The 27708-nt window shown below is 38.8% G+C and overlaps 1 protein-coding gene across 1 annotated transcript in view; it reads left to right on the forward strand.

The window, feature by feature from the left end:
* LOC136746922 (FRAS1-related extracellular matrix protein 2) overlaps window positions 1–27708 on the forward strand; it is an 89432-nt gene that overhangs the window by 14775 nt on the left and 46949 nt on the right. The window contains exon 3 of the mRNA XM_066699797.1: window positions 27552–27698. Within this exon, the coding sequence (XP_066555894.1) occupies window positions 27552–27698 (147 nt within the window). The remainder of the gene's footprint in view (window positions 1–27551; window positions 27699–27708) is intronic.

Genomic DNA, 27708 nt, shown 5'->3' on the forward strand with positions numbered 1-27708 from the left:
CGTGTAGTTCTGGGCTGATTCCTCACCGTTCTCATGATCATTGAAACTCCACGAGGTGAGATCTTGCATGGAGCACCAGACCGAGGGAGACTGACAGTTATTTTGTGTTTCTTCCATTTGTGAATAATCGCACCAACTGTTGTCACCTTCTCACCAAGCTGCTTGGCGATGGTCTTGTAGCCCATTCCAGCCTTGTGTAGGTCTACAATCTTGTCCCTGACAACCTTGGACAGCTCTTTGGTCTTGGCCATGGTGGAGAGTTTGGAATCTGATTGATTGATTGCTTCTGTGGACAGCTGTCTTTTATACAGGTAATGAGCTGAGATTAGGAGCACTCCCTTTAAGAGAGTTACAGCTCGTTACCTGTATAAAAGACACCTGGGAGCCAGAAATCTTGCTGATTGATAGGGGATCAAATACTTATTTCCCTCTTTAACATGCAAATCAATGTATAACTTTTTTGAAATGCGTTTTTCTGGATTTTTTTGCTGTTATTCTGTCTCTCACTGTTAAAATACACCTACCATTAAAATTATAGACTGATCATTTCTTTGTCAGTGGGCAAACGTATAAAATCAGCAGGGGATCAAATACTTTTTTCCCCCACTGTATTTTGAAAGCTCCTTGGTGTTCATGATGTAGTTGTTTGGATATGCACTCTGACATACTCTGGGGCCTTCCAGAAACAGGTGTAGACAGATGGACTCAATTAATTATGTGACTTCTGAAAGCAATTGCTGCACCACAGCATGCTTAAGTGTGTCATAGCAAAGGGCGTGTATACTTATGAAATTAAGACTTTTCATTTCTTTATTTGAAGGTATTTTAAAAAAGATAATATCATTATTTTCCAACATCGACATTATGTAATACTTTGTTTAGATCAGTGACAGAAAATCCCAATTAAATCCATTTTAGTTCCAAATTGTAACACTACAAAATACCCATAAGTCCTTGGGGATGAATTACTTATGCAATCCATTGTACCAGCTGTTTAACTCAGACAAAGAATAGTTAAAAATGTATTTGACTACAAGTGTATTGGGAGCTTTTCTTCAGTTTTGTGCCGTTGGATGTTGTTTTGGTTTTTATTTTTCAATCTTTTCCACATTCACATTCTTGGCATGCCAGGGGAGGTAGTTTACCTGTGGCAATGCTGGTTATTTCACACTCTCTGTTTTCACAGCCCCCTCTTCCTGCCCCCAGCTTCTAAAGTCCATTCAGTCAGCAGAAGAATATGCCCCCTGACAGGTGGAGATGCAGTGGCCTTTGTCTCGGGCTCTTCTCCCAGAGTTCACTCCGTTTCTTTAAGGGAACCTTTGGTGACACACTGTGCTGCAGGTTTCTCCCTTCTGATTAGATACGTCTGACAGATCTGCCGTAAAGACTCTAAGTGACATTGTTAAGTCGCCTCCATTGGACCTTGATTCTGTAATGGCTAAATAAATGATGAGAGGCGTATTAAGTTTTAAGTATTCAATTAGCCATAGCCGCCCTAACAGCATGGATTGGTCTTCATTTGGTAGATCTTTATAAATAAATCAACTTCTTTTTTTTCCTAGTGTAGAAGTTATTATTATTAATTAAAGAACATAGACAGTTTGGAGTCTAAATCTGACACCTAACAGTGTGGATGCGCATTTTTCTTTTAAGGCATTGCAAAATCTCATGCGTGTCAATGTCAGTTGTATAAGAAATATATTTTTTCTATCCGAAGGCATTGTTTTTTTTATCCCAGTTCTGTAGAAGTCTTTTAATTATGTAGAAACGTTTTTGGGGGAGTAAGGCATTTAATTAAATTGTGCATTTTCCAATCAGTCCCACAGTGTTATCGACAGAAATTAGCCAGGATGTCACTAAGATCTTGGAACGCGGTGTCAGGAATTGGCCGTGCTGCAGCTGTAACCCCTTTATGCCTATTAACACGCCTTATGCACTCGGCTCAATGTATTTAATAGGGTCTAGGCTCAACCTTCACCTTAATGATGGGTAATCAGAGACTAGAGGAAGTCTTTCCCATTCCTCTGGAGTGCAGTTGCTAGTGCAGTGACAAAAGTTGCTCCCTTCCTGAATTTCCAGTTTATCCCACACGTGTTCAATGGGATTAAGATGCAGGCAATCTGAGAAGGCTATCAAATGTTTGCATTGCTATTCACTACTGTATTAGTTCCCAGTGTTATTGCATTGGTAGGTAATACCAGTACAATCCTTTGCTGGTCTTTCCCCATTACAAGTAATATAGAGTGTCTACAACTCCACTGGAGCTGAAGTGAATACAAATCCTTGTGGTCATGCAAGCTTCAAAAATAGAAAGAAGTGACCCATGTACTGTGATAAGTGATTTTGTTTAGTGGCTGCAACCTGTGCGGGCTCCATGCATTGTACGTGAGTGTTACTGCTGGAATATCGCAGGTTTCTGCACCATTAAAAGGCATAAGCTAGGGTCACGGGCAAATTCAATTCCCTTGAATATTCACACGGTGGAACTATCAAAACAATTTGTCAGGCAGCACAAAATGAAGGGGAGTTGTTTGTGTTGATTGTAAATTACAGTAAAGACATATTTGAGCACCCCCACCTCCTAATTCATGCCTAGGGGGCGATTGGGTTTCACTCGGTTTCACTTGGTGCCCACAGCAGCAGTAAAACACAGCCTCTGAAAACAAACACTCGCACGCAGGAGGAGAAGGTGGAGAACTTCTTCCAACATTTGCACAATCGCTTCTCCAAGTGATGTTTAGAACTTTTTTTTTCTTCTTCCTCTATTCAGCCTGTCAGAGTTTAATTACCAAGCCTGTCCTTCTTAACCTCTGGATATAAGCGCCCTGCTTCCTAGTAATGCCAGGCCTTTCTCTGTGCCTTCCAGCAGACACGGCTGGGCCTAATCTCCTGTAGGTGGACACCACTGATTGCAGGCCCACCTTAGTTCCTTTGCTTATCTTCACACAACCACTTGTAAAAAGCCTGGTAATACATTGTAAATTAGTTATTGTTAAACCGCCTTGGATAAAGCACCTTGCTAATTAACTTAATAATCATAAATCTATGTCTTGTGGGGGAGAGGTGCTTCATTTTTACAAAGACAGAAGTCAAAGAAGAAATTTGCTGAACAGTTTTTTTAATTACATTTATTTTAAGATTACATTTGATGATGTGAATAAGACAAGCACGTGCCAGTTAGGCTTTCAGTCAGTAACAATAAAGCACTTGAGTCGTCCAAGCAAAGTATACCAGCTTCTCTTTTGTTAACTTGGTTACCCTATATTTTGGAGTGCAAAGCACCACATTAAGGGATAGGAGCATATTTGTTAAGCCTAATATTTTTTCTCATTTTCAGTTGCGTCTTGTTTGTAATTAAGTGCATCATTTAGTCTTCCTGTCAGAAGACAGAAGGTTAATTGTAGCCTGAGTATTTTGAAAGGGGTCCTTGGACTTCTGTGAAGTTGTGAAAGGAGCCAAACGTCCCTTTTCACTCCCACCACCGCTGACACCTAATACAAATATTTGGTGAGGGTGGTGATTTTGTATTTCGTTCTCCCACAGAAGGTCCATTTTCAATACAGAGTGCAGGAGACGATTATAGACTGCGCAGGTAACAGCTGGTCAGAGATGAGAACGGAGAGTGCGGTGGGATTTAATTATTTGGCTGTTTAACATGTGTTTTACTTGTTGGAATGCGTATGTGTCATGTCAGCGTTTCTGTTCTGTGTTGCTTTAAGACCTTTTAATTACAGTGGAGCACACAATTCTGAAAAGAAGAAAGACCAACACAAAAAAGTGCAAATAAGAGAGGTCTAGGTTGCCTGCCAAAAACCCTACATATACCTCTGTGTGACTGCCAGCAAGGAGGACTTAACCACCATGCAAAAAAATGCACCATTCTCTGTAGGACACAGAGAAAATACCAACAGAACAACGGCTTTGTGTCCTGAATTATAGATGAAACATTCTTTGAACATTTAACACAAAGCAGTCCAGGCCGAGCTGCTAGCTATATTTGTGGTTCAAGACACTTGTTTAGGTGTTTATAATGTTTTGCTGAATATTGTGATTTTTGTTTTCCTTCCGATTTTTTTTATTATTATTTTTATTGCACACCTGAGTAAACAGCTTTCCAAGACTAGGCCTTTCTGTAATTGTGTGCATTTCTGGAGGTTTGCCTTTGCCACTGTAAACTCACAAAGACGCCTCATTATCCCTATCATACCACAGGGTGTTGAATCTTGAGTGGAGTGCTGGCACATGTTGAGAGAACATAGCATAAAAGGATGAAATGTGTGCCTTGATGGTCAGGAGTTTAACTTGGTTTTATTTGTATGGCTTTAATATGGTTTGGTCTATTTTTTTTCTTTCATTCTTTCTTTCTTTCTGTCTTTCTGGAGAGAGGGTAAATGCAATAGGTTGAAATAAACACAGAGATTGAGAGTGGATATATAAAAGTAATTACTGAGTCGGCATAACTCATTACCACACTGGTCAATTGCAGTTGTCTGGGGTCTTGCCAGTCTGTGGGTGTCTGCAGTGGTCTCCGCCTTTCCGAATGAGGGGGGGAAACTAAGACGATGCTTTAAAAGTAAACAGCAATGGTAACAAGGGAGGAGAGAGAAGATGGAAACAGTTCAGTGAAGCAATGTAATTGTTGGCGGATCTGTAAAAGTCAAACAAATTGTCAGCCATTTCTTGCCTCTGTCAGCACCTTGCCGGTGTCAGTACGATGTTGTGATTGCATTCAGAGCAGTCAAAGAAAGTGGCTGTCTTTCCCTTCTTGATTTATTTTCTTCAGTGTTTGTTCCACGGGGGGACATCTCTGCCTCTCTGTAGAGTGCATTATTATCCTGTGTTTTCCATTGCCCTGCTTTGAAAGAATAGGATGCAGTGTGATTGTGAGACCTACAGGGACTTCCTGTAACAGATGAAAGGTTATGCAAAGGCTGTAGCTGGCCTGTCAGCCTACATCCAGCTTTTCTGTTTAAGCCTCTGTACACCAGCTCACAGCACTTAAAAAAGACTTTCCTATTTCTCGAATTCTCGGTTGGTACCGATGTGGGTCTCATGTGGGGACGGCAGTGTAAAATTGGTCTCTAAGGACTTCATTAAAGTTCCAACTTCATCTGGGCTTTTTGCATTGTTGTTGAATTCAAATGTACCATTCTAAAATAGAGATTCCGCTATTGATTGGGAGTGTGTATATTGGAAATGAAATAGTGTTGTGTTCTGAACATTATCTTAAATCGACAGGACGTCACCGGTTGAAAACAGGAAATGTAAAGAAGTTTGTAAGGACAATGCTTATGAAAATGGGCATTAGGGAGGTCAAGGCATGAGAACAACCCATGTGGTCGTAACTCACAAGCATCCAATGTTCTTAGTAATGCTGTGATGCCATGAAAATAATTCAGAAAGAATGTCAAAGTAGGCTTATCGCAATGGCAGCGGCCGCACTGAAACTTAAGAGCAGCCAAGGATAGAACTTGATACTAATCCTATAAGCATAATTCATCAAAAGAAGTGTTAATTCCACACTCATAGTTATGATAGTAATTTGGGCACGTGCAATGCTTCTTTATTTATTTATTTTTACTGTCCAGCAGTCTGTTCCTTTGCATGATCTGTTTCAAGAAAAAGCAGCATATCATTTGTGCAAAAAATAAAACAAAATGAGAAAAACAGAACCGTTTTGAAAAAGTGATTGGTAGAAACTGTAAATATGACCCAAGCGACGTTACTTTGGAGGAAGATGAAAGATAAAATGTTGAAAATTCTGGACTGCTTCTCATGACCAAAAAAAGTACAGCTTCTTTGAGGTATTGCCCCCAAGTCCCATATACCATTGATACTCCAAGAATAGGTTCCTGTAACTTTGAAAGAACACATGACTTTTGCTGTGGATGGGCTTGAGCTTTTCCAAACGCCAGGGTGCCACAGATATTTGTTCTTTTTGAAATGAGCAGCTAGGTCCGATTTGCAGAATGGGGGGGACTGTCCACGGAGAGAACTATAAAAGCTTCTGGTCATTGAGAGAGGCCACACGTGGACTTGCTGCCGGTCAAGAAGAACAGACATGTGGAGAATGGGTACACAAGCACAGTCTGACTCCACACGACTCTGTAAACGGTGACATTGATTTAGATGCTTTAAGCACTCAGTGAACTATAAAACGGAAGGAAAGCTCAGCAGTGTGTAACTTTGCAGTGTTCAAAGCACTCAGAGGCAATCTGTGCACATTCTCCCCTGACAAAGCTACAATAGAAGTGTCTTCTTTTCTTTTCTTTTTTCTTTTTTCTTTTTGTGAAAGGAAAATCTGTCCAATTTTTTGTATCTGCTTGACTTTCCAGATTGCAGACAATTTTTTCCTCATTGCATAGGTGATCTCTGCATGATTGACACAAATGAGGCAGATACCTGGATGTTATATAGTAATATATTTTAAGTTGATAAAAACACGTTCCTGCGTTCGGATTCGCTACAGAGAATGTCTGTGTGGAGCGAATCTCATTTTAGACTTGAGTGACATTTATGATGCCTCAAATAACTTTGTTTTTGTGGTTTGCCAATAATTTTAACATTTCCTGTCAACTCACTAATAAGAACGATGTGGCTCACTTGCTTGCACTGTCATACTGAGTATACCCCATCTCAATCAATTCCTACTGGAGCAATTTGTCTCTGCTCATGAAATCAATTTCCATTGGTGTCATTTGTCTGAGTTCATTAATCAAATTCTCGTGGGCCCAAATTCCTGCGCCATTCAGTGGTGTAAAATTGCAGTGTGTGAAACATGCTAACTAGGGTTAAGTATGGGATCTGACAGTGAGAACAATACATCACTGAACTTGGGTGGTACGGTCAACATTTGACCTACATTTCGGCACGGCTCCTGAGCTGTTACGGATTGTTCTGGAGCACCCCTTAACAGGACCCTCCCGTCTGGCTTCCCAAAGCATTCCATGATGGCGGTGCCCCCCTAATCCTGCAGCCAAACAGGCATCGGATTGTGCTGCTTTGCTTTCGCGTTTGCTTTCTGCTAAAACTGAGACGCAGCTCCTCTGGAGTACGGTGTACCCATCCCAAAACAATACCAGAGGCTGTTGGGATATGAGTCACACAAGCGAGCCACTTCACTGCAGAGATGTCAACGCTTTAGCTCCGCTATTCCTCGGATTCGTTACTAGCCGGGACCTTTGTCTCATTGTTGCCTGCAGGGATCATAGTGGAAGCTGCAGCCGCCTCATTGGACACACTGCTAGGGCGTCTTTGCCCGCTCAACCTTTTGTACACCAAGTCCTGGTTGATGTGCATGTATTGATTTGCATTTCATCTACACATGCTCTTGGAAGCAACCAAAGAGTAAAAAGAAAACACGGTGTAGATAAAGTACATGCTATTTAGCTGCTTTTTAGAATAAATCTGGCTATGGAACCATCGAACTAATTGGTATGGAGACAGAATATAATAGTCCTATGTCTTCATCAATGTCCTCTTATTCCTGAATTCAGTTACGTAACAGTATAGAAGTCTTTATTATTTCTAACAAAAATATTTGATTTTATTTTATTGCCCATGGCACCTATCTTAAGGAAACGGTGTCAGTCATAACTTGACACGGGAGACCAAGGATATTTTTGTGTGACATAATTTATGGACAGCCCACATGATCTAGAAGTGATTTGCAATGACTTCTGGTTGAATCTATTACTGGCAGATTGAGGATTGTCCAATTCCGTTTGGAAATTCAAGGGGATTTTCATCCATCGTTTGCTAAGAAACCTTCTGAAACTCTTCTAACAATCACAATGTTGTTTGATCTTACTCAGTTTAAGGTTCAGAAACTCCATTACTTTTCCCTGCTCCTTGAAAACTCGTTGACAGCTTTAAATGAGCTTTGGTCTTTCAGGTGCTTCCTGCTGGGGCCAAAGCAATGAGTTTGGCATGAGTCTAAGATACCAGCTTGTTTCCCAGGAAAAGTCTAATCTACAGCTTCTCACTTTAGCTCTTGTTGACTAACTACCTGCAGATAAATTTAGCAGGCCTGGGGGCAAGAGCAAGAATAGTTGTCAACATTGGCACTTTCTATTCCTGGGTTAGTAAGCCAAAGCATCCTGCTGTTCTCCAACTTAACTCCCAGAAGAACTAACACTTAGGGAGGTGAAAGGAAAAAATTCAAAAGGTGGTTTTTAACAAATGGGTTCATGTTAAGGGAAGACTCCCCACGGCTTGGAAGTCTCTGGGGTTGTCAGTAAAGTTTTTGTGTGCGATTACCCAACAGGGACGTGTTCACCTTCAATAACACCGGCCTATGCCACCGATTTTAATTTGTACGATTTTCAGTTGGGAAATTGGTTTGGTAACTGAAATTCTTTGTCCATATGACTGGTTGAAATTATATCTGGCTGTGGCTACTATCAACCATACCGATAACATGATGAGAAGATTGGAATCGAGTGAGTGCAGTTCTCTTGTGATCTTGTGTGAAAATTATTATTGATTCTGTGGGCTTCAAAATTATGTAACTGCAGTTTATCATTTTCATTTTGTTTCAACTCATTGAATTTAAAGTCACTGACACGGATCGATTTTTTTTTTTTTTTTTTTTTTTCATTCCCTTTTCAAGTAAAATGTACAGCACATAATCAACAAAGCTTTGTCTGAAGCTTTTGTATTATAAAATGCCAATGGAACTACTAGATAGACTGTTAGACAGAACCTTAATATGGTATTGTTATTTATGGGTTCTTGCAATATGCATGTCATGACCTCCATATGGGGTATGCTTACTCCGAACATGATTTACTCTTTATAAATCGAATATTGCCTTTCACAGTAATCTCATGGTCAGTGCTTCATCTTCAATATGTTTAATGGAACCTGGACAATATATTAAACATGTATTATCCTGAACTTGAATCCTGTATTTGGATCTCCTCAGTGTACCTTGAGAATCCAATTGTTTAAAAACTAGCTGTAACATAATCTAAATATTTCTTGGATCATAAACTGAACACTTTTTTTATGTGTTGCTTGGCTTATGTCCAAAACACTACAGAAAAATAGTGTATACGATTACTTACTTAATTTTTAGTTTAGTTTTCTATTCAAGCATATAAAAAAAAATGAAAACATTCTAATTTTATTCTAAACAATGTATATGTATGTATATATATATATTTGTCTAGTACTTTTATATGCCCTACAGTCATAAAACTACACAAAAGTACAGTGTTTATGATCACTGGCTCACATTAGAAGTATTTTTTACTGGGTTTAATTTCATGGAGTGTACTAAAAAATTAAATTAAAATAAAAAGGATAATTATCTGCCAAAAACATAAACAGTAATTGTAAGTGTTGTATTTCCCTGAAGGGAGCCAGACAGATTGACATGGAAGCCTATAACATGCCATTCATCTTTCACTCCCTGGCTCCAGTCCCCTCCTCACGCTTTCGGAAGGGAACACCTAGACATCGCGTGGGACTCTTAAGCAGCCAAGCCTGTCAGTTGTGCCTCCTGCTATAGCCAGTGATGGGCAAATGAGAATAAATGAGCTCATGAAAATGAGTGAAAGGATACATCCGACACTATGATGAAAACATAATACTGGAGTGATGAGGGGTGCAGTTTGATTCCCTAAAGCTACCAGAAAACTGTATATCTCGATATGATGAACCCAACAGCCCTGAGCGCTGGCGGAAATGTATTTCACTTCAAATTCTCAATTAACCTACCTGCCAATACATGCTTTGGCTTTCACGCACGGTTCAAACGAGGGCAGTTGTCTGGCTTAGCACCTGATCTACTTTTGGAGCTGCACACCGCTGTTATTTATCATTTGTGATGTTCAGCTGTAAAAGCCTGTTTTTTTCTTCATTTGGTGTCTGCCACCTGTTAAGTACATGAGTTGAGTACGTGAAACAGGACTTTCATTTTTACATAATCTCCAAGCATATAACCCATGTCAGGTGTTATGCAGTTAGAGTTAGGCTAAATATTATTGTCTTTCTTGCTGGCTTTCATTAAATACAAATCCATATTATAATGATGAGAAGAAAACAAAGAACATCTTTTTGGCATGAAATAGCATACATATATATTACACTTCCTTGGCACGATTTTATTAAAGTGTAATATGTATTTTATTCTCTATAGAGACCTCTGCATGTGAATACAATATTGCCTCACCTGTGTACTAACACGTTTTCTGCAGCTGTAGCGCAGGTTGTCACTCTGATCCAAGAAGTGTCATGCTTACTTGTGTTACTGTCTGCTTCTCACTTATCGCTTCTTCCTGATGTTTACGAGTTCATGGTATTTTACAAGCTGCTAATGTGAGCCAGGCTTGTGAGAGGAGCTAAAACACAACTCTCAGCGAATGAGCGTTATTTAGACCAGTCCCATCTGTCCCTATATACACTAGTGGTGGGGGGCTCTCCTTAAGAAATGGTTTACAGCTAGTAAATCGGCCTCAAGGAATTTGCCAGTCATATTGTGTTACAAGTTCACCTGTGTCAAAATGTGGTCAGTCGCTTGGCTTTTATGAGACCATGCTTGGACAACATTGAGTATATGTTGCTGTAAAAGAGTACTTTTACATGACACGAGGTCAATATATTAAGTTTCTGCTGTCCCTACACCTTTTGAAAAGGCCATTAAAGTTAGTCTGATATATGTAGGGATTCTTTTTAAAGATAGACATTCATTTGGTACACCTGTACAGAACATATTAATTTCTTTTTCGGAGGGGTATAATCCTTCAAAAAAACTTGATCCTTGATCATTGAGAGATACATTGAAGAAGGCAGCATGATTAAAAAGAAAAAAAAGATGACTAAAGACATTCATAGCAGGGAAGTAAATCTCTGAGGTGCTAAATCTCTGCAGATTTCAGTGCTTATTAGTGGGCACAAAGTTGAAGAGTTGCACATTAGCAAAGAATCAAGTGCTGTTCACTATTCAGCGTTCCTTGTTCCGTTATAGCTTCCTACATGTGTATTCACAGTGGTGACCTTTGCCCAACAGGCTTCCAAATACTGGGCTCTACGATTAGACATACAGTTCTCTTAAGAAAAGCCCTGAGGGACTAAGAAAGAGAATAAGTCAGAGGTCAGGTGGTACAGATCAAATGTGAAGATGTTCCCACAAACTCCATATTTCTTTCAACAATAAAAATGACTTCAAACTGAATTGATGCTTTATTTGGGATACGAAATCTACAACAGTACCCAAATACAATGGAGATTATAATGATTTTACTAACAGCCTTCTGCTTTTAAACACCACTTCATGCCTTGTTTTGTCTCCTAATACTGACACAAAGAACAGCAAGGGGAATGTGGAGATTTGGATGCCGGTTTTGAAGTGGAAGAAAAGCGGCAGTGCCCAAAAAGTATTGTGCTCTGAATATTCATTAGCAAGCTCTTGGCTCCCTATTAAAAGCTTTGTGCGCCGAATGTGGTGTGTTTGTGTCTTTTAAGAGCGGATTCTCACATACCAAGTCAGTAGTGAAAAGGTTAGCGATACCTAAAAATAAACTTGAGCACATGGTTTGTTCCTGCAATCTATTAAACCAAAAAAGCTATGTATGCTTAACTTGAATATTGTCTCCAGTGTCTTACCCTTTAGATGGCATCATTGTAGTAAAAAAAAAAAATCCTCAAAACGTGGTCTGTAAGATTATCGACAGTAGGGTTTCTTTTCTTGGTCTGATGTTTTCCCTTGAAACACCAAGTGATAAATGTGGCAACTCCACAGAACCAGATCCATACAATGCAGTCCACTACCACTACTCCTAACTAATGAGAGCTGGCTTGAGGTGCATTAATAGAATGCTGACATACCTTTTTTTAGGGGGGGACTGTTATTTCTGTAAGTTGGAGTTAATGTGCTCACAGTATGAGTTCATTATTAAACTAGTGCAAGTGTCTGCACTGAACTCCCACTAACATCCATGTCATGTTGCCAGTGCTTTAAGAATGCACATCTCTGACAGGACATATGTCTTTGGGACCTCCCTATCACTACAGTTGGAGTGGGGGGGGTAGGCCTGGAGATTAATGGCATAAGGGGTCTAAGGGTAACCAAGATGCAATTAGAGGGCCCTTGAGGTAAATAATACACAAAAATAGCCCATTCTCTGTTGAAAAATTCATGTTAGTCTCAAAGCAAGCAACTGGACTGCATTGAAGAGTCTATAAAAACCTTACTTCCTCTCCCAGGGGGAAATGGGTTGGCAAGATGTGACAGACCAGACTCCTATCTTATTCATCTGCCAGTTACCCTCTGTGGATGACTTAATTGTAGCCACTTTGTTGAGTTTTGGTTAATCTGTTGCATCATCATTTTTCCATACAGTATCCCTTTTGTATTTTCTCTTACTAAAGAAACTGAGGAATGATGGTTTATGTAACAGCAGGTTGTCACAAATGTAGGTGTTGGGGCTGACTGGAAAATAAATCCATTCAATAACAATGGTCAAAAGACGCTTATGAAGTGGAATTCACAGGAAAATCTTCAAAGTTTCCTGCTTTTCAGTCTCCATTCATTAATTCATTCTTTCTTTCTTTCTATTTAAATGTCTTTCTATTTAAATATTACATTATCCTGCACACCCTCAGAATTTCTCATCGTTAAGCCACACAGCTCAAAACCGTTATATTAACAGGGGAGGGATGTTTATTAAAGATTACTCTGAGCAGACGGGAGCTGCTGAATTTGAATTGTTAGTACATGGGGATAAAATAAACAGCTCTGAAAGTTAATATTTATCTATCTCTCTATACGGGTTTGGTATAAATTGGAAATCCTACAACAGCTTTTGAGAGTAGAAAGATTTTGAAGCTCGAGGGCCCAAAGCGAATGGGATAAGAAAGGTTCACCCCATGTTGTCAGAATGCATTTTTTACACACATATTTCGGTGACATTAAACTAGAAAGGAAAAGACTCCATGCTGGGATTGTTGTACATTTATCTTGAACCTGCCAACAATCATTTTTTGCTCCCAGGGTGCTGTGATTTAGATCTAAAAGGCCTGCACCTGTTCCTAAGAGCGGCTGTACCTTGGGGACTTGAGTACAACCACATTTTTGCAATTAAGCATAAGTAAAAATGGGAGAATGTGACGTACTATTCCACTACTTTCTACATACTATCAGCAAGGGCATTACCAGCAATCAGAAGAGGAAATAAAGGAAGTACTAAAATCATTTTTCTTCTTCTTCTGTGTGTTCTTCGGTTATCAAAGTGTAGATAATTCTGTCATTGCAGATGCAGGGTCTTTGTTTTTCCCAATCAGTCACTGCTGTGAAAATACACATTTCAAACCTCTCTGACAGCCCTGTGTGCTTTGTGTTTAAGGGAAGAAAGAGAGACATTAGCTATTCATTACTCTGTTTACAATATTTTGTACGAGTGCTTTGGTATGCGAGTTAAAGTTGGCAGTTTTGTAGGTCAAACAGTTTATATCATTACCAAAGTCTGTTTCGTGGCTTCATTGTTCTCCGCACAAATGAATCACACTTTGTGTTGTTTTCATGTATCATTCTGCTTAATCCCTTTGGTCCCACCATAGACAGTGGCTGTCAGGACAAAAGAAGCCCTGGACTCTATTACTTCAGTTTAAACATGGGATATAAATGAAGCAAGTGGGGCTGCCGAAAAGTATCGACAAAACATCCTAACCTATTAGCATGGACCTCATGAGTCACCAGTGGATCAGCGTTTTGTTGTGCTCCACTAAGGCATTCAGCAAACAGCCAGGCATTGTTACTTGTGACAAGAGAGCAAACACTGTTCATTCAGAGGTCAAGAAAAAGCTTGCCCTTTCCCCATGGTGATAGTCCCATCTACCAGGTCATTATGTAGCCTCCGTTTCTTTACTTTCTTTACACTCTTATCTCATCTTAACATCCCAGCCTTTTTTATGTAAAGTTTTATCCAACTTTCAGTGGACGAAACAGCATCACTGACTCTTTATGCTTCAACTGCACTGAGCATTGTCTCCTCTGGAGCCTAAAATTGCATTTTTTCTGGCTGACCAATGTGATGATAAGAACAAGACTTGTTTTCTGGCTTGCTAGCATGATAAAAACATTCGAAATGACCTCTGAGATTGCGTGTACGGTTTCTCTCAGTGTGAAGCCTAACACACGGTGGGCCCGACAACATTTCTACAGCAGGTGGGCATATATTAATTGGAGAGACAGTGAAGATGATTTAAAGATTCACATGAGGAACTTAGGCACCTAATAATGTACACAGACAAACACATTGAGTAAATGGAGATGACATTTTAATGAGGTCCATGGGACATACAGTACAGATGCTAAATTGAAGAATTAGAATCTTCCACCTGTGTGCTTGTCCTGTGCAAATATAAAGGAGCTGCTTAAGACTTTATAATATATATATATATATTTTTGCCAGTACTCATTAATTTAATGCTGCCTATGTGCAGACTGCATCTTTTTTTCAGCTGTGAAGACAGGATTTTTTAATTTGACTTTGGCTGTTTGGGTCTGCAGTTTACAAAATGGTCATGCATAATTGCCTTGTAATGAGCCCAAGGCTTTCAATATTTAATCTCTGATGACCTTTACGTTCGAGTTAAGAAGGAACGGTTCGGCAGCTGCCAGTTTTTTTAATTGTTAATTGTAATGCTGTAGAGAGGTTTTTCTTTTTTCCTTTTTCCTCATGCTACTATGAAGCAGATAAAAGAAAGAAAAAATAATATTAAAAAAGGAGAATAATTCTTAAAGGCTTGTTTAGGTATAAGTTCTAGTAAAAAATGTGTTCTCGATCACATGTCTCTAACATGACTGTTAACTTGTAACATTAGCCATTCCCGATAATCTGGTTCCCGGTTTAGAGCAGCACATACGGTCACTACAGCGTGACATTGGGTAACATTGTAGTGGCGACCAGAAACAAACCTAAATCTATATTATGACATTTACACAACACTGCACGGCTTGCTTTGAGTTTGAATTCTGCAAGGCAAATCCCTAGTGTGACTTTAACCCTTTGCCATTTCAGTTGGTGAGAAAATAAAGGCAGTACATTAATCGCAACAGGGTAAACCATGTAGTGAATCCCAGGCCCGGTCCTCAAAGTTGCATGGTTCAGTTCCTGTCTCATAGTCTTGCTTTCAATAGGTTTTAGTTTAGTGCAATCGTTTATGCCCCGTTTCCACTGGCGGCCCCGGGCGCTTAAACGGGTGTTTCCACCGGCTGAGCGTCCGGACGCGCCGGGTTTAGAGCCGGTTAACTGGCCGCTGCTGGACGCGTCCGTGACGTCCGTCCACTGAGGACACGAGTCACTATCAGAGCGGAGTGTGTTTGACTGAGACACAGGAGGACATCACACACATTGTGTCGGAAGATATCATCTCAAGTGCGTGTGCGATCACGAAGATGGAGTGAAATCCACGTACAGAAACAATGACATGTTTTACTGCTTACAGTTAATATCCGAGTGCATTAAACACTGTGATTCACAGACCGGTGCAGCGCTGACTAGTTCCAATAAACTGAAGGATAATAATCGCATCGCAGCAGCCGATGGTATTAATATTGTATGACAGCTGGCCGGGGTTCAGGCTGTGTTGTGTGAATGTGTGCAGGACAGTCCGCACAGACAGTCGGTGTGAAGACAACACGATTCAGTTAACGTGTCCATTTACAAGTGAAATTAATGAATACATAAACACAGCAGATCTGGGTTTCCCTCTAAAACATTAAGGACAGGTTTAATAAACTGCTATATTGTATCCGGATGGTTCATCGTGAAACGCGTGTATTGTGTTTCAACTGTAACTTGCCCGGGTTAAGACGACTGATAAGTACATTATAAATAATACGGCAAAGAGTATCGTTTGCAGTTAGAAATCTGTAGTAAGTAATACATTAAGGGAGTCAGGCTATGCCGTTTAAAATACATATAGACTAGCACAAATGATGATAATAATAACAGTACGTATTTGCTGTTTATTTTATTGTTGCGCATGGAAACGTATTCTTAGGAGGACGTGCTTGTCTCAATATAATGTTGTCTACACGTTTAGCTCTCCCTGATATCTCTGAACAGAAACGTGTATTTATTACGCTGTTTACAATCATGTAAAGCACACATAATAAAACAGACACAAAGTCCTCTCCACTCAGGCTGTGTCGCTCGTAGTGTTGCTCTTGCTTATTGGTTGCTACTACAATACCTGTTTAAAGATGTTGGTTAGCCAAGTGGTAGTGTCAAGCAGTAGCTTATTCAGTAGTCATTTCAATCTGAACTTTACATTTGTAAAACAGTGGGATGCTAGTATATGAACCCTACAGCTCGAAGCCCTAACCACATTGAGATTAATGCGGTGTGAGAAAGAAAGAAAACATTGTTGAATAACTTGTGCCCATCCAAGGCTGAACTATAATCTTCAGATTTAGTGATGCAGCCTAATCTGCTGAGGAAGACATGACCTTGGAGATTTGGCAGAACTGTATGTCACTCATCTGGGGGCCTCTTACATCAGCCTCTAATGCAGAAGTCAAGATAATTGATGTGGTGCAAATACCCTGCTCTGTCTTCTCGATTTGAACGTTCCTCTCTGCACTGTATCATTCCGTCAACATGTACAGTACATGCTTTAAAATCATCTTTAGTTTGAATTGTAATTGGGTCACTTAACATAAAACTGATATAAATTAGCGACACAGAGTCCAGGTTAAATACAAGGGGAACAAGAAGATCAAGATTAGCTCCTAATTAAAAAATAATGAAAGCCAACTGCTGAACATGAGAGCTGTAATAAAAAGCTTGTGTATGTCTGGGATCAAATGCAACATGTACGGCTCTAAGCAAGGTCTTTTAATGAGCGAAAATGCCCGTCTCATTTAAAATATAACTGAATTAAATTGTAGCGGTTTGTTTTAACTAAGATGAGTCACATAATTGGCTGTCTTTCATCCTAGACACAAAATATGGGAGATGTAAGTGCTTTCCTCTTCAAGGCAGGATAACATACTTTCCATTTAGTGCTTTGATTTTGAACATTGTGTTGAGACACCAAGTCACTATCATCCAGTTTTCCCTTCTCAAAGGCTACTGGGTTTGAACAATAGATGAAAATTGGCATCATTCGTCTTTCTGAGGCCGAGAAGTGGAGCGCGGTACAAAATTATAGCCGGACGACCTTTAGTCACAAAACTGTACTTTTTTTTTCTCACTCCAACAACAGCCGTAAAAGAACAAGGTCTGAATAGAATGCTTGGGAATTCCAAACTCCCTCTCCTGAAAAGTGCAGGGCTGCGGCTTTTGTGACCCATAAAGGATGCCTTTAAATGGTTTCCACAACAACCTTTGCGGTTAATATCGGCATCAAAGAAGAAGTGGCTTTTGTTGTCGAGGAGTAGAAATGTTCATGTCTGCATGTAATTTTTACTGACATGATAAGACACTCAAAGAGTGCGTGTGTGTATTGATATATATATATATATATATATATATATATATATATATATATATATATATATATATATATATACACAATTTTATCTCTCTAAATGTCAATATCACCTAACGTTGGATATCACCATGATAATGCAACTTTCAATAATTCTGTTTATAATACTAATAATATTGACTATTTCTGTCACATTTGCTGAATACGGCCTTATACCCTGCTATAATAAAAATATAATACGGTTTTGCCACAATTTGAAGACATTACCTGTATTTGAAAAACAAAACTGTATTCCATGTACAACAGTGCTCCTCGAGGCAATACAGTTCAGATAACCCTCACATTAGTAAGTCACTAAGTTGGACATGAAAGTGAACCAGAAGTGCAATTTGGATCTTGTTTCATGTAGCTACTTCCCTTTGTAGAAGTGTAAAGTGCACCCCTCCTTTTGAACTGCACAACATGTAACCGAAGATATGCTGGTTTCATAGCCATGTCTGATTTTATATATTCATAATTCAGATGGAATGCAATATAAAACGGGGCATAGAAAAGGTGATATCACATATAGTTTCAATCTAAGGCGGTAGTGTGGATGTATTCAGTCAGAGAACAATGGTGAGTCTTCAAGGAGAGAAGCAGTTTGATTCCACGGTGATTTGTTATGGGGAGCTTTTTGCTCTTTAAAGTACTCTGAAAGTGTCCAGTCTCCTTCAGGGCAATGTCGTGGAACAGAAAGCGGTGCCATGGAGCAGCAAAGAGCTGACATGTGAGTTAGAGTTATGCCCTGTTCTGGAGCTATAGAAGGCTCCGTGGCCAGGGGTCAAGGCTGACTCAATTATCTTTAGGAGCTGTGACAGCAAGTCCTTTCCTCAAATGTTTTATTTTATAAATCTGAATTGAACTGAACTTACACAGACAGTTTGTAACCATGGGTGAATATTCCTCATCTTGTTTCCCTTCATTTCTTCCAAAGATGAAAAACATCTGTGTAGTGGACACAGATCTGTTTTATTTAGATTTCATGTAAAAAAAAATATAATAATAATAATAATAATAAAATAAAAAAGCCCTACTGTTACTATTATTAATAGAGCACAATGCCTTGGTTCATTTAAGTGAGCAGCCTTTGACACAGAGATAACTCAAATACAACACAATACCAAGCACAAAACAGAGCACAAACACCATATCTGGTAGCTTGGCTTCCTTCCAGTGTTTGATGGTTGAACTCTTTGTGGGTGATTATGAACTCTTATGAATCACCCATTAACACACAAACCCAAATAATTAGTCATTTTCCTGGTAAAACCTTGTTGGTACATTTATTTGCTTATGTGCTATTCCTTCAAAAAGAAAGCACAAGTTATACAGTAAAATATAGGATGTAATAGGATCCAAAATCATTGCCATGTTTTATACATTGTATGTATCACTGCAGTTTTAGGAGCTGTAAAAGAGTGGATGATTGTAAATATGTATGCTTTATTTCATTTATGAAAGTACATACTATAAGCTTGAGTTAACAATGAGGAATACATGTAACATAAATGTTAGGATATAATAATGTCACTATCTTGTTTTCTCACTCTTCCAACAAAGTGGTGCATTCTTATTTTACTGATATGAGAACATGATACACGTTTGCCTGGGCTGAATAGACATGTATCATAGTTATGTGCGTGCTATAGTTCTGGCAGCTGGCAACTACCCCAATGTAGGTCATGCACACTATAAAATAAAAAATAATAAAAAATAATAAAGAAAAAGAAAATAAATAAGTTTTTAGTCAGAGCTTGTTTTACAGTCTGTTCTGTTTTTAGCTGCATGAGAAATGTGGGCCCATTTTCTGTTTTGTTTATGGTCTTAAAAAAAAGAAAAGTCTTTGGTTTCCAGCCGTTATCTTTTGATGAGCAAGACTTGTGTTCTCTTATTGTTGCTCTCGTTGTTACGCCTGTGCTTGCTTTAAAATGAAACTAAATCTTCAGGTAATTACTTTTATTTATTCAAGTATTATATATACTTATCATTATTATTTTTAAATTAACACATTTAAAGTGAACCTAACCACCAGTGGGAGGTCATGCACTAGTCACCTTGCAGAGAACATATTTCTTCTCACTGAACTTGTCGGAACAGGGTTAAGACAGACAGGGAGCTGGAACACCAGTAGTTTCAGGCGTATGGAATCCCTTGGGTAACCAAATAAGGGCAGTCTAAGTATTACACAGCAATACAAGGGCAAGAAGCTGTCAGTGCACCGCACAGTTTTACCAGCTGGCCTCATTAACAGAGAAGCCTGCTTGAGCCGTGAATGAAAGTACAACTGCAGACAATGAATTAGTTTGCTTCTGTGCTCATTCAGCCTGTAATTGTATATGCTAATGACATATGTGACAATAACTGTTGTTCAGTATGACGTAGACTTGTAATACTGTTTAATTCAATACAGAGGGGCTGGAGTGATAACGTATTTTGTCAAGATTTCATGCTTTGCGCCTACATTGTCATTTGTGTTTGTTTGTTTGTTTTACCACCTCCTTTTGTAGTACATGGCAAAGTATGTTATAGCATGGCTTGCTTGTCAGTTTTGAGGTTGAATTGAAACATTTCTTAGTCACCAGCCAAGCCAGAGCCTATATGTGGATGTGCTTTATCCTTTGGAAGAGGGATTTCTCATTCAGCTGCTTTAAAAGCACATTGTACTGACAGTTGCACAAGGTCTGTATGTTTTTGAAAGTCTGAGACATAGTCGAGAAGGAGACTATTGTGATTTGACACTTGCAATGCCAAGTGAAATGTATTTTGCTGGAATGGTTTGAAATCTTCAATGCTATAGCTTTAAAAACAATCATTTTTATTCCATAAGTATTCCATAAAAACAAAAAAATGTAAACCTACAATAAGTATTGATAACAATAAGTATTAATTAAACCTTTAGTTAAAGTCATCAGATTTGATTTAATGATTATAATGAATATCTGCTGTTTTGTATTTCTTTTTAAAAGGTACTACTTTTTGGTTTGTTTTATTTCAGCGTTTGTGTTTTTGCAGTACTGCAGCCAGACATTTAGACTTTTGTTCCTTTGACATCACATAACAAAAGCTCTAAAAAAAGGTAAATCATTACTAAAAGAGTAATCTGAAATAAATTATCATTAAGATTAAATGGTTCAGCAACATTTGCAGTGTGCACACTGTGAAACAAACGCCAAGACGTATCCCAGAGTGTATGCGCTACACTGCCAAAACAGTAGGGAATTGGTAAATCGTCTCAGGGAAGACTTTTAGCTGGATGTTTTTTGTGGAACAGGAGAAAAATAATAAAAGGTTTCCTGTAAAGTACATCACAACTGTGTGCGGCTGGGGTAGGATGACTATACTTATGAGGGAGGTTTTATGAATTAGACTGCAAAGTTATCCCACACATATATATACACAGATAATGAGGGGTTGTTTGATGCAGAAACTGTCAAGAATTGAAAGAAGCATGAAAAGATGTATGCTTGAAATAACGAGGAAAAGAAAGAAAGAAACAGATCTGAAAACAAACAAAAGTATGGAACATCATTCAAAGAGTGAAAATTTGAAAATGGCTTTTGAGTCGGGCAAGAAGAACAGACCAATATATATTAATATACCTACAGAGTTTCCCCTGCAGAACTATCATTATGTAAATATGCTGTTTGGACTGAAAGGACAAACTTCCATTCAAAATGTAATAAAATATATATATTATTACAGTTTTCTCCAGAATACAAATACCGTTAATGCTACTTCTATAATAAAAGTAACTGAAGTTAAAAGAGTGCATACCTTTTTACAAAAGCCCTGTTGTTTTACTCTGAAAGGCGCTCTTGGCCTGACTGTGTCAGCATCACTAATTGGAAGTATTGCAATTTCCCTGTTTAACACAGTCTCTTCTTAATAAAGACCGATCCTTCAGAAGAGAGATCTGGCGCCTGCTGAGCATGCTAAGCCACTGTTTGTACCTTGAGAATAATAAGGTCTGTTCTGCAAGAACGTGTAGCCTGAGAATGAATATATTTAGCTATAGCTCTGAGGCATGAGATAGTTCAGTTTCGGCCAGAGTGATGTCACAATTATTCGGTCTTTTCTTGATTTAAACTTAAACAGCCATAAGGTAAATGTTTATTTACTTAGATATCATTCTCAAGTATACCTTTTACACAAGAGCAAACTCTTAGTCTGTCATGTTACTTACCTGTTTGTATTATTCTGCTTTTTATAGGCCTTTCAGTTAAAAAAGTCACTTATATTGACTTTGGCCGATCCAGTCACAATCACACAAAAGTGGATTATAATTGGTTTCCGGTTGCTGATGTTGAATAAATGTACCTTTTGTGATGAAAAAGCTTTTTTTAGAAGTGGATGTGTGGAGTCCACTGTTGAGTAATGTTTGCAATATGTAATGTTTTAGAGCCTAGGTGAAAAACTCTTAGATCAAGTAAGAACAAAGAATTTGGTGTGTATTGATGTAGACTTAACTTCCTTTCATAATTCAATCCCATCATATCCTACTGCACTAAACACTGGTAAAACAGCAAACCTGTGGAGTAAGCCCAGCTCAGGCCCGATGTTTCAATAGGAAACGGACAGCTCAAATACCTATGATGTTAATTCAAACTTGCTGAGCAACTCTGTGTGAGTTAAAATTTAACACTCCTTTTTCCTGTGTCCTTTTGAAGTGTACTCTCCCCAGTCCATTTCTTATCTTAATTAAAGCAATGGCTTTTTTGTGTACACAGGTCATTTACTACCATTGATCAACTGGTTCTCTTTGACTAACGAACGTCTAACAGAGATGCCAAGTGTAATGAGGCTGGAAGCATATGAAGGCACAGAAAAATGAGCTTTGATTGAATGATAATCTAAAGGCTAGGCATTAGAGTAATCCGACTTTTTTGTTGTTGTTGTTGTTCTGCACTGATGCTTAATATTTGGCAAAGCTTTCATTGGCTCTGCTAACACTTGGATGTCAAAAAGTCTGTATTTAACACCCCGGATTTAACGTTAGCTGGCATCTTGTCTTACGTGAAATCTTCTTTAAGCCAAAGAATGAGAGCGAGCTTAACCTTGGAATACTGCAGACATCTGCAGACATGACATTCATAAAATAAGTCAAGAGTCTTCCAGTGGAAAGGTTGAATTTATGACCAGTCAAACAGGATTTTGTGGGCTCTAATTTCACTCATTGGCTAAATAATAGGATCCTTATATTTTTCCAGGAATGCTTTTGGAATGTAGGCTTAAATAATATGCAGGGGGACCATCCTTTTCCACAATTTGGAGTTTGATGGCTTAGCTATTACAGAACCATAGTAATTGTTTGCCAAATCAAGGGGTCATCATGTTTGCAGGGGATGTCTGTGGAGCTGTGTGTGCCTAGTACTATAAGTACCCTCAGCTATTTAAAAAAAATAACTGAATGTGTCTACTGAGGTTGTGGTCCATGAGTTGAGAAAGTCCAGATGTAACGCACATGTCATCTAGTCTTTATCATTGAGTACAAGAAACATAATCGTTTACTACCACTATTGTGAACAGTGTCAAAGTCCTCCTCTCATCTTCTCCCCTTAAAGTTGTGATTTTAAATAATATACAATTGAATTTTACCAGCACTTGATTTGCATTGTCATCTGGTAAATGCATCTTGAAGACAATAAGGAGAATGGGCCTTTAAACCAATGAGAGCCTGTTTACTGGGCTACAAAGTAAGAGATGTGGACCCAATGTCTTGTATATTCCTGACGGATCACAGTCTAAATAATTGAATGATGTCACTTGGTGAAGTATTCCAAATATTAGCCACTGGCACATTGCCTTCCATCAGTACTAAATCCAGTTATGTTTGTTATGTTTCCACTTGTCCTTCACTTTGTGTTGGGTGAACTAAGTTTGAAATACCACCTGGATTGAACAACTTTGTTTATTCAATGTGAAAACCCAGGAGTGCTGGGTGAGTGAGTGCCCCCTTAAAAAGAAAAAGGCTTACTTAATTGGAACCAGGGCGATTTACAAAACTTAAAAATTAGAAAGACATACCCAAAAAATTGACCAATGCATAAAAATGTACAAATATGTATTTCTATGTTCTTTCTTTTCTACCCCTTTAACACTTTCAAAGATTTCTGTTGCACCTGCCAATTTCTTTCAGTCTCTTCGTACCTCAAGCCCTTATTAACCCTAGCGTGATTTTGCTTACCTTTCCCTTGACCAGCGAAACATCTTCCATAGCTTTTTTTTGGACTGAAACCTAACTTATATGGGAGGAAAGTGTATGTTAACAGCACTAAACAATAACAATACAGTTACAGCAACACTTCTGGTGTAATTCTCTGAACGAAACAGTGCAGACAAAGTCCTCACACCATATTAATTGAGCAGAACATGTCCTACAAGCCATGGATAAAGGATAACATTAAACCCATTAAATTATAGTAGCTTAGCACACAGAAGACATATTTTGAGGTTTGTGTAAAGCTCAAAGTGAATGCTGTCTCTCGGTAAAACATGTATTTACATGGCAACAGATCTGACATTGCTTTAAAAAACCTTTTTCACTTCCAACCCGATTTAAAAAAACCTTACTACATCATATTATCATACCAGCTCCATAACTTGTATCCATCTAAACCTAGGACACAGATTTTAATGTATTGGTGAGTGTGAACAGCTCCCCGAGAACTTCCCATTGGGTTTGCAGGAGATGTCTACTTCTGGTCTGTTAAAATCCAGAATTGTTACATTGAAAGTGAACTCCCAACACAACAAGCACAAAACAAACGTACAGCAGTGCCCCACTAGGTATGCATTTCATATATGATAATTAACTAACCTAAAGTACTCACAGGTTGAGGCTTGTTTCCTTAGGAGGTTCTGTCATCCATGTCCTCAATGCTTAACCAGTGAGACAGAGTATCAAGCTTCCTATTGGGTCATTCAGCCCAGAACAACGTCCTTGCTTATAAACGGGGAAATTATTTATCAGTACGATTGTTGATGGTTGTTTCCTTGACTCCACTGAAGGAGAAACAACATGGATTTCTTCCTAATTATGCATATAAGTTCCTATTTAAGTCTGCAAGCTGCTGGAGGAAAATCAAATGAAACATATATTATTAAAAGCTCCACTTACTGAAAACAAAATTGTTAATATTATTGTTTTTGTATAGTTGTGTAAAGCCATCTTGGTGTTCATACACCCAGACACCATTTAAATAAGAACAAAACTATCCGTGGCATTACGGTGTATCAGCACATTTATATATTGATGTAGATTTACATAGTTAATCAAGGATTCCTTTTGATCAAAAAGCATACCCTGCCCCCCGGCCGTAACGTTTTTTTTATAATCTTCTAAATCACTTTCATCATACACATCAGATGACTGAATACTACATTTTATGTTTTCGCCTTTTTATGAGTTACCGTATCAAATGCATCTTGTAGACTTATCTCATTAGTATATCTTTGTTTAAAAAAAATTACAAACATACAAATTCATGTCTTTTTGTGGTCTGAATAATTTCATATTGATGCATTGCAGTGGTTAGCATTTAAACTTTATTTTTTTATATATATGTTACGCATTCATGGTGGCAGGTTGCAAATTGTGTTATTGCCAGGTATTGATCAGGTTAGATTGGACTCCTCTAAGCTGTTACTGTAATTATAATCCTCAGAAAATACATAAAGCACAAACTGAGATGGGTTTCTTGCTTCATGCAATTCATGCAGAGGGCAGCTTGTGTTGAATCGTTTTATCTTCAGGAGCCGTTCGGCAGCAGTGTAAATAATTTGAGCAGCTATGTTTCTAATGTTTATGATGAAATATTATCTACATAGAGCAGAGCAACGTCTCCATAAAGGGGAGCGAAAAAGCCTGTTAGGTAATTTGTCAGTGGTTTGTTTTATAAGCTAAGTCTAGGCTGTTTGATCCAGATTGATTTAATTCTGCCTGGAACTGTATTCATGTGGGTGATTCAAATCCTAGGGAGGAATGGCTTTTCTTTATGAGCCTCAGAAATGATGAGTCTGTCTCCTTTTTTCACTTGGAGCAGTCAGGACTCCTATTGTGTTGCAATCAAGATTGAAAACATAATTGAACAGAGGCCTCAAAACAGGGCAGCGAAATATCCCCAAGTCAGCAATGTTGGTATCGTTTGTGCAATGTGCGTTTGGCCCAATGTCATTTGTGTTAGAACGCATTTACCAACCACAATGAGACCTCTAGTATCTTTCAATTAAGAACTCTTGTAGCAGCACTAAAGTCTTTTGTAAGCCATTGTGTAGTCATAGTGGTAGCGCATTTAAGCTGATTTATTCACTGAGTGCAAATGCGCTAAAACTTCCCCCCCCCGTACATGCTGATGTACCACATTGTTACAATGTTTCAGTACAAATAGATAACAGTTTTATTTGCAGGAGATCTGGCTGCCAAATACACAATGCAAACATCTTGCTCATTCATTTCATATATAAACTAGAAAAAAAAAAGAAATAGCTCAGCAAAGCAGCCTGCAGGATACATTAAAGGCCTTCAGTCTGTCATACGTGCCGAACAGTAGCCGTCGCGTTCCAGAGATCACACACGTTGTTTACCTGTGACTCTCTGTCAGCTTACCCACAGTCTCTTATCAGGGGAGCTGAACGAGGAGCAAATTTAAAGTCAGCGCATTTGTTCAAGGGAACCAAGCGGAACGCGCTGAAAAAACCCTTCCGTTACAGTCGGCTGCCTGGATGTGAGTTATGAAGGAATTAGACCAAAGCCCAGTTGAAGCTATCATGCTTTTTGTGGAACTGATCTTTCAAAGTTACAGAATCTTGAAATATGACTTATTTGAGCGAACCAGACATGTTCTGTTCTAGTAATTGAAATGTCCTCCTGTTTCTGCTGGGGAGGTGTGTAAGGGGCTTCCGTGTAATATTGATTATTGTTTTCAATCCTTTTCACACTTCGTGTCCAGACATTGATTGGAGTTCTGTTAACCATCTGCTCTGTTCCATGAGCAGAAACAAAATGGGGCCGTTCCGAAACATAGCTATAGGGTCTGTATGTGTGCAGCACCGTTCGCATGGTTTTTGTTCGCTAGTATGACTTTGAGCCAGCATGTTCTTTTCACCAAGCTGGAATTTTATTAGAAAATGAGCACTGAGTTCACTTTCCAGCTTCACTAGATGTTGCAACTAAAGGAAAGATGGCTTTACCTCCTGTAATAATTCCACAAACTTCATATGTTTCCTTTTTGCACACCTCAAAGTACATTCATTCTACATTTATTTCTATTCACCAGCTCCATTGCCTGGGAAGGTACCTGTTCTTTAATCATTAATAAATTAAGAGGCTGAATTAAGTTCAACTTACACCCTCCTACTCTCTTTGTAAACCCCCTAATGTGCTGTTTCATTATAATTACTCTTATTTATCTCCATCTGCAGTGGTTTAGATATTCTCTCCATAGTTTCTTCCGTTAAGTTTTGCAGATGTAATCTTCCCTAACTCTTAGAAAGAGTACTTACATATATATATATATATATATATATATATATATCTCCCTTATGGTGCTGAGTTCAGCCCTGAAGGAATACAAGAAGCATTTGCTTTGAATTGAAACTTCAAAGGAGGAAGAGAAAAATAATTCCAACAGTGGAAAGAGTCACCTTTTTGACTCAATTGGAAGCACGGCAGTGAAGCTGAAACTGTAATGATATTCGAGAGCGGTGCTGGGAAGTACAAAGCATATCATTCGTTTGAAATAAGTGCTGAGGTAAGAATCGGGCTTACCTGGCAAGCTGTCAGAGATCACCATGGAGGCTAGAGGTTAGATGATCTGTAGAATTTTCGTAGGTAAATTGCAAGACAGTCAACTTTCTTTCAGCAAAACGCTAGTTGGGTCTCCCAGAGAAAGCCGCAGAATGTAAATAAATACTGTACAACATCATGTGAAGTACAATTTGAACTGGTGACAGAATTATATGTGTGGGTTTGGATTTCCACCTCTGGATACCAACACATTCTAACAAACGGTATCCCAGATTCCCTTGGGACGTGTCTGAATGCTGCATTTTGTGTTTCTCTCCTGCAGGGGGAAACAAGCTGAAGAACCAGCTGTTCCGTCTGAACTGGGCCTGGATCTCTCTGGAGAAGGAGTATTATGTGGTGGACGAAGAGACCAAGTATCTGGAGGTTGTGCTGAAGCGCAGGGGGTACCTAGGGGAGACTTCGTTTGTCAGTAAGTACAA

Source organism: Amia ocellicauda, chromosome 3 (genome assembly GCF_036373705.1).
Source record: "Amia ocellicauda isolate fAmiCal2 chromosome 3, fAmiCal2.hap1, whole genome shotgun sequence".
Lineage (NCBI taxonomy): Eukaryota > Metazoa > Chordata > Actinopteri > Amiiformes > Amiidae > Amia > Amia ocellicauda.